Raw genomic sequence first — 8,353 nt, forward strand, 5'->3', positions numbered from 1 at the left:
CTGCCTTTCCCTGTGCTCCCCCAGAGCAGGCACAGAGACTGATGCCCACCACTGACCCGACCTGCTGAGACATAGTTAACATTTCCTAACAGGCCAGGCTGTGCTGTGAGCCTATTTTCAGATGGTGCTGGTTTATACTTCAGTATTTTTAGATCCCTTCTGTTTGTTATATCTCTATTTTACCCCTCTAAAACCAGACATCAGTTACTGACTTGGGTACATATTAAAACATAGCTCACAAATAGACTGTTCTGCCTGTACCTGCCTTGTAATTTCTCTCTAATTTATTGCTGACAATCGTTTGTTTTCCTCTCCAGCCACAAACAATATGCCCATCGTAAAATACCTCAGGGCTGCAGAGCCTCGCTGGCATGAATGGGACAGGAAAGCACAGAAATGTGGATTAAGACACACGGTCTATGCTGTAAATGGGAATCAGTACACTGGAGAGTGGCTGGACAACTTGAAACACGGTAAGATAGACCATTTTGAGGAAAAGTACCAATTTAATGTCTTTACAAAAGTTCTTAGGGAGTGGTCAGCGGTTGTATATGCTCCTCAAAAACAATTCATTCATTTATGACTATATATACATATGTCTTTGATATATGTCATGCAAAAATATGCTGAAACATATTTCTAGTAGGTAACAGGAAGAGCTTTTGCATGCACTCAAGGGCAATTGCCTGAGATATCTAGATTCTAGATGTTTAAAAATCCTCTACAAACACAGCAAACTGCAGTCAGCTCCATGCACCGGGACGCGCTCCAGCTGCGCAGGCCCTGGAGCTCTCTCAGCTCCTGACTTGGCTTCAGGAATATTCATTTACCCTCGAGTCGTGGTGGGTTCTGCAGGAGACAGAGCAGGGGAAGGAGACCCTGACCGAGCTCTGAGCAGCCAGAGTGGGACAGGCTTGTTTAAAGCAGCAAACCAAGGTTTGGAAAGATTTAATTGCGTTCAGCAAAGGCCACACAGGAAGTTCCTGATCAAGATTAACGATGCATCCAACTTGGGAAGCTAAACTGAATCCCAGACCTAAACCTGGCTCAGTGCAGGCAGCGCCGCCTCGCCTGGGATGGAGCTGTGGGAAGGCAGCCCCATAAACCCTTCTCCTAACAACTGCCATGGTCTCCCTGTCATTCCTCTTTATTAAACAGGTAAAGGCACCCAGGTATGGAAACGCACCGGAGCCATTTACAGCGGTGACTGGAAGTTTGGGAAGCGGGATGGTTACGGCTCATACAGCATTCCTGACCCTGTAACCAAGGAACACAGGAAGGTGTACGCAGGCTGGTGGAAAAATGACAAGAAATGTGTAAGTGAGATTTCCTGTGCCTGCCGGCTGCGAGGCAGCGTTCCTCAGAATGTGGGAAAGAAAAAAAGAGTTGGGTGTGCACGTGCAAAAAGCTCACTTTTCCAGAGCTGATTTTATTTTTTCTTCAGAGATAATTAACCCTTTATTTCTATGCAAAAACTCATTGAGAATATGTAAATATTTCTCACTGGTATCCCTCCTGGCATAGGGGATACCTCTGGACTTCTCCTAATAGCAAACAAACACCTAAACCAAATATCTCTTTGGGTTCCCTGCCTTGCACTCACCCAGTGGTCTTAATTCAGAAGTTCACCAACCAAACCAGCCAGTGGCATCAAACCTGAGGAGAGAAAGGAAAGAGCAGAGAGTGCTCAGTGTCACAGCTCACCTGCCCACTGGGGTGACACCTGCCACCCCGGGGAGCCTGGCCCGGCGCCCGGCTGCAGCGTGGCATCGCTGCCTGTGCCCACTGGTCTCATCACAGGTGGCCTTCAGGGCTGCCTTTTTCTTGTGCAGGAGGAAGGAAGCGAGGCAAGGGGTTGTTTAGGACATTACCTCTTTGGAGGTGTGGATGGAGGAGAAGGCAAAACCATTTCCATGGTTAGCATCGCGTAGAGACCTTAGGTCTGCCCAAGGGTAAGAGAAGGAGTTGGCCAGCCTGGGACACGCTGGGCTGTGGGAAGCACGGTCAGGGTTGAAAGGCATAAAATCCTCATGTTGGGAGACAGGTCTTGTTTATGCTGCCTGTCCCCAGGCAGCTTTATACTCTAGTAAAACCTGCCTTTAGCTAAATATTAGCAGTGATCCTGCCAATAATAACACACTGAGCTACAAAACGGAGGTTTTGTCATGGGAATAAAATCATTTGCCCAAAAAAATCCCATACCATCACTTGTTGTTTCCCTCAACTTGACTGACCGCTGAGCTGGGCCACCAGCAGCCACGTGTAAGAGTGTTAAGCAGAGGAGAAGCCTATCAGAAAGTCACGTCCCCAAACTGAACACTGATCCCTTTCAATACAGAGGCTCCTAATCAGCCATCTCTGTGCTGCCTTCCAGGGCTACGGGACAATGTTTTACCCCAACCAAGAACGCTATGAGGGCGAGTGGAGCGGTGGGCTGCGGAGCGGCTGGGGACGGATGTTCTACCAGGACGGATCCATCTACGAGGGGCAGTGGCTGGCGGACCGGCCCGGCGGGCAGGGGATGCTGCGGCTGCGTAAGTACCAGCCACGCTCGCCCAAGGGGTCTGCTGGCCTCCTTCGAGGTGTTTGGGGCCGTGCTGCTCTTTGGGTGTCTCTGATCTCCAGATTTCTGGACGCTACAGTGCATCTGCTACTGAAGACTTGCACCAGGGCTGTGGCTGCTCCCCGGTGTTGTCCCTCCCCTCCTGGTTTGGGGCTGGAGGCAGCACAGGCTGTGCAAGGGCCGGCGTTGCGCTGCTCCACATGCACCAAAGCGTATTTTTTGCTGTGATTTACATTTAAATGAGTGGGTTGGTTAGGGTTAGAGATAATATACTGTTGGGTCAGAGAAGAGCACATCTCTCTTTTCAAGTCAGGCACTTTGCCAGACGTACTTTCTAACTGCTGCATACCAAAGAGGGGTCCAGTTTCCAGCAGAGAAAAAAAAAATAAAATTATTCTTTTTGTGTTCACTCCTTCCCCTCTCTTACTTCCGACACTGGCTCATGTTGAGTGAACACAGGGGTTTCATTAGTACACGATCTCTTCCCAGAAATAACACCGAGCACCAAGGATGGGAATGTTGGTGGCAATCTCAGCATAAAAATAGAAATTTGGAATTTTTTTTCCCTCATTGTGCTTGGAGTTTATCACATTTTTTCCCCGAAGCTACGAATTCCAATCCTTTGCAGTACAAGGCACTGTGTTCCCGGAACATTTGAAGAAATATTATCTCCATATTGTTATTCATCTATTCTATTTTTTTGCTGGAAAGCGATCTCAAGGCTAGCAATTAGCTAAGCAAAGCAGCTGGGAGGAACCAGCACAACCTTCACTGCACGTCGCATGCACGACTGCGCTCTCTCTGCTGACTCTAAAGTCACTTTGGACCGATGATGGCTCATCCGGATGAAATCAGCACCCGCTTCCAGGGGTAACTCCTTCCCCTGATCTGCTTCGCTCCGTCAAAGGCACTGTTAGTTATAAACTAACAGCCCCCGTGGGCTGAGCTGCGGCTCACGCACCATTTCAGAGCCCGGTTGCCTCCAGCGTAGCCTGCAACTGATTGTGAGCCGGATTCTTTTTGGTTAAAATTAGCCGGAGCAATTATTTCATACCCACAAGCTTAATGTATTCAGCTCAGCCGCTGGAAGCGTGCCCACGTGCCGGCAGCTTTGCGGTGGTGAAAGGAGTTCTTCAGTGGAGGTCACGATGAGCTGCAGCTCAAGATTAAATTGCTTGTAGTGGCAGCGTGCCCGGCGAGGGTGAGCTTGGCTGGCAGCACCGCGCTGATTCGCCGCCTCTGCTACAGCCCGTTGCTCAATGGCTTTTAGACCTGAGCGTTGCACGTCCACAGAGATCTCGGCCGTGAGCAACGCAGCCTCCGAGATGCTCTGGGAAGAGAGCGGATGGGAGCAGCCAGGTGCCGTGGTGTAGCCAGGGTGCTCGATGGCCCCTCTGTCACAGCCGGGTCTGTGATTTCGGTGGTTTCTGAATTGTCAGTGGTTGGAGAGCCAAAGCCAAGCTGCTCCCACCAGTGGGCAGGGCAGGTGGGTGTTGCAGATGAGCACACCACCAGATGCAGCTTAAGATCACCACCACCACGGCTCCAACCTGCAAACCAGACGGTGCCTGAAGAGCCCAGCAGCCACACTCCCCAGAAGCATTTTTTGGTTTTCCCCCTTGCCTGATGGTGTTCTGGCAATCCCCAGCTCCCTCTACGGCACCGTGCTGGGTACCCTGGTATTTCAACCACCTCTTGCCACAAACAATGGCAGAGTTTGGCTAAGACTCAAAGATATTTCCACTAAGTAACTTGGTCAGAAATCCCCGTGGTTTTGGGCTTAGAAACAGTGTATCTGGGAAAAGGGGACAGCAGAGGACTCTTCTATGAGAGCAGGTGGCCCAGCCCCATCACCACCACGGGTATGATGGTACTTCTCAAGCAGCATCCCTGGACGAGGCTGCTCTCTTCCCCTTGCAGCTCTGCTTTCCCCATTGGTGACAGATGGATGGATTCCTGGAGAGCAGCGCAGAGCCCAAAGAAACCTCTCTCCACTTGTAGAAAAATGCCAAGAGTTGCAATACAGCTGGAAAAACAGTCTGCTACTGATTGCTCGAGCCTTTCAGACACTCACAGCAATTTTTGCTCTGTAGTTCATTGAGGAAAAACATAACTACAAGTATTATTTGAAATCAAGATTATTTTGACTGGACAATGATCAGATAGTGCCGCTGATCTGCTGTTCCTTGCCCAGACAAGCAAACCTCTTCAAGCCAGAGTTCCTGCATGATTTGTTGCAGTAACAAATCCAAAACTTGCATCCTGTAATTTTTCACATTGTGATGAGTGACTCAGCAACTAGGCTTACCCTGAGCTCACTCACTCCACGTATCAGCAAAAAATGAATATCAGTGGGAGAAGAACAAAGCAGGTGAACACATTTCCTGTTCCAGTCGGGCAAACATGGGCCCTTTCCGCAGCCTTTTGTCCTGTGGCACAGCAAAGAGAGCAAAATGACACACTGTGCTGTAGCTCCCTCGAAATTACTAAGAAACACCAAGCAGATTATTTTCTCTTCGGTGGGTTTGCCATGTTGATTGGTTTCATTTGTTGCCCCTTAATGAAACAGTGCAAATTTCATGGTCTGTCCATATATTTAATTACAGGAAATGAAAATCGGTATGAAGGAGGTTGGAAAGATGGAAAGAAGCATGGCCCTGGGAAGTTTTTCTACTTGGATAAGGGGCAGTTGTTTGAAGGTATCTGGGCAGCAGATATACCAAAATGTGGAATTCTGATTGACTTTGGCAGAGATGAAGCTCCTGCTCCTACTCAGTATCCAATCCCAAAGGTAATTGCTTGGAAATTTCATTTTTGCTAGTGATATTTGCATTCATCACTGCTCGGGGCAGCACTTCACTCTCTAAGCGATTATCCCCATGGGGTTCTGAGCTCATGGGGTGTGTGCTCAGAGTCTTTTGGCCAGCAGTGTCCTAAACAGCCCCACAGGGACAAACGGACTGTCCAGCCACCCCTGGAGCCTCCTAATCACTTACATCTGAAAAAGTGCAGTTCTCATGCACCAAAACTGCTTAGAGACCTGAAGCAGCACAAAGGAAACGGGGACAATAGAGGCAGAGACAATAGTGGGATTTGCGTCAAAAACAAATGATTTTGCCAAGCCAAACTGCTAAAGCTGACTAGACCTTCCTGAAAACCGAGCAGCTGCAGCACAAATATCAGCCATTTCCTTTACCCACGCACCCCAAATCAGGGTCTCATCCATGTCCAGCAGCCCCACAGGCAGACGGGTGCGTGTAGCTCCCCCAAGGTGGGCAGATGGGTGTCTGAGAGCTGATGTGCTTTGCTCCCCTTTTCCCATAAGACTGACACAGGCTGTGGAAGAAGAGCCAGTCCTTCTCCCCATCCCTGTCCCCCTCCCAAAGACTCGGTGAAATGCAGGATGGACACCCCAGGCCATCAGCCTGGCAGCTGACAGATCCTTGCACATCCCTTTGGTGCAGGAGCTGGAGGACAGGACAGCCTGTCCCGTGCTCCATGCCCTCTAAGGACAGGGCACAGGGATCAGTAAGGAACAGACGTGGCTCCAAGTGACAGAGCTGGCCAAAAGTCTCAGCTTGACTCCCCATGGTCTGCGTGCCACACGTGAAATACAAAGGCATCGCATTTCCAAGGGACAGTTACTGCAGGATATGGGTGGGGAAGCTCCTCTTTGCTTAGAGCCCAGCAGAACCACACTGGATAACCACAGCACACTGCTTTACACCAGTAACACAGGGAATAGCACAGCCCTGTGGCAGGTAGAGCTGCCTACCTTCCTCCTCTGCTCCAGGGACAAGGTTCTGGCAGGTGATACTGGGCACATGCAGCTACTGAAGCTCACAACTGTTACATCTTTGCTTCCCTTATTTTTTTCAAATCCGGTTTGTACAACAAGAGCCCTTTGAGCACAAGTGTTTTTGACAAGCCAGTTAATCCAGTAAGTACTAGGCACACCCACAGCAGTGCAGAATAATAAACACCACATACTCACCAGGGAAAGACAATCTTGATTTTGCAAAAAGAGTGAAAGGAGTACTTCTGTAGCTAAAAATATTTACCTTACAAGATTTGTCAAAGGTCAGCAGAGGTCAGCCTCTTCAACGACCCAGCCCAGCAGCGCTGGGAGGAACTGCCATTTCACTGCAGCAGGATGTTCAAGCCTGGCTGTTTATTTAACTCCCTGAAGATCAAGTTATGACACAATTTTTTTCTGCTCTATGAGCAAAAAGAAAGCATCAACTTTCACTACCCTTATTGTGCTTAAAAAAAAACGGAAGAGATTTATTGATCTCGGAATACAAAGGAAGTAGCAGATAAAAGGAGAAAAATTGACTTCAGCTGTTCATAAAGCTTTTGTCAAGTTACTGTCGGAAGCAGCTGTTGGAGAACAGTAGCTGTGGGGTGAGCGTTAGAAACTGCCATAACCAGAGATGGACTAAATAGTCAGTTTTCACCTGGCAAGAGGCCAGCAGTGAGGATCTGAGCTTTGTGGGAGAAGCATCCTTGGGTGTCTTCATTAGCAGGTGAAAGGAACAAACATGGGGATGCACAGGACAGAAAATGGCTGAAAACTAGAGAGTGATTGTCACAGGCTTTGAAGGAGCCCAGTACGTAGATGATGGGGTTGCACCAAGGCAGAATTTGAACATTGCTGGAGTCAGGGAAGACACAACATGGTGGATTTGGGCTCTTTGCTGTTAGAATTATTGAAGCCAATGCTTCAGAAAGCGTAACAAAATAAATGAGAAAAGGACTGGGTGTCTTCTGCCTGGGAGAACGCCACACACACACAAGCACCCCAGAAAGCATCAGGACATAAAGCAGGTCAGAGAGAGATGCCAAATTCCTGGCAGGGCTTTGCCACTTCCCTCTCAAGAATCTGCAACCATCCAGGTTCCCTGACTCCAGACTCCTGCATTCTCTGAGCTCTGATGTTCACTTGGGTGACTGCAATTACCTTTTGAAACAATAGGTTTTGTCAAGAGGCTACAAATCAAAGCCAGTTTTGTCTAAGAATGTGTTTTGTTAAAGAAGAATCAGTCCACTCCACGCAGAGCTATTTCAAGGAGATGATGTTCAACAGGCTAATAAAATTAGGAAAGTGTAGCGCTGTTTCTAGAACAGTAATTGAAAGGCTGTAATAAAAAGTCCCGATACACTGGTGATTCTCTGTTAATGCTCAAATAATCATGATCTATAAAACCTTAAGCTTTTTCAATTACACTGCATAACTGATTTGAATTCTTTTTATTCAGATTGAACTAGCTGATCCAGATGGTGTTTTAGCAAAGGCCCAGGCGATGTTTGATGACAGCCAAAATTAATAACCGGATGCTGAAGAAAAAAGAAAAGACGCAAGATAAGAACACGATCCTGGGTTACTTCTTCATTTGTGTCTCAAATCCACACTGTGGTATCGTGTTGTGGCCTGCCTCACTTCCCCCTCAAGGCTGCTCCTGTATGCTTCACTCTGCAGGTGGCTTTGCTCAGAAGCCTCCTCCCACCCCCCAATATTTTGGAAAAGAAAGGAAAAAAAAAAAACAAAAAAACAAAAAGGGAGAGAAAAAACACAAGCAGTGAAATGCTGGAAGACACGCAGTGACTCTTTGCCCAGCTTCTTTGGCTTACTCCTCCTGTAAAGAAATCACACTCCTCTTGGTTTTGAGGTCTTGCACGTTGCCTTAAAGAAGCAGCAGTTTCTATTACCTGCTGTAAAAGCAAAGCACTAGAAAAGTACAGTCAAATAACTGTCCCCCCCCACTGCCCCCAAACTTACCCTGATACATA

General features: G+C 48.1%; 1 protein-coding gene across 1 annotated transcript; it reads left to right on the forward strand.

The window, feature by feature from the left end:
- The first annotated feature begins 328 nt into the window (after positions 1-328).
- On the forward strand, positions 329-7,890 carry MORN3 (MORN repeat containing 3). Its single transcript, XM_010170061.1, has 5 exons — positions 329-473; positions 1,159-1,316; positions 2,375-2,534; positions 5,170-5,354; positions 7,822-7,890. Exons 1-5 carry the CDS (start codon positions 329-331, stop codon positions 7,888-7,890), a joined length of 717 nt encoding a protein of 238 aa, XP_010168363.1.
- Positions 7,891-8,353: the final 463 nt, after the last annotated feature.

This window comes from Antrostomus carolinensis, unplaced genomic scaffold, assembly GCF_000700745.2.
Source record: "Antrostomus carolinensis isolate BGI_N321 unplaced genomic scaffold, ASM70074v2 scaffold19250, whole genome shotgun sequence".
NCBI lineage: Eukaryota > Metazoa > Chordata > Aves > Caprimulgiformes > Caprimulgidae > Antrostomus > Antrostomus carolinensis.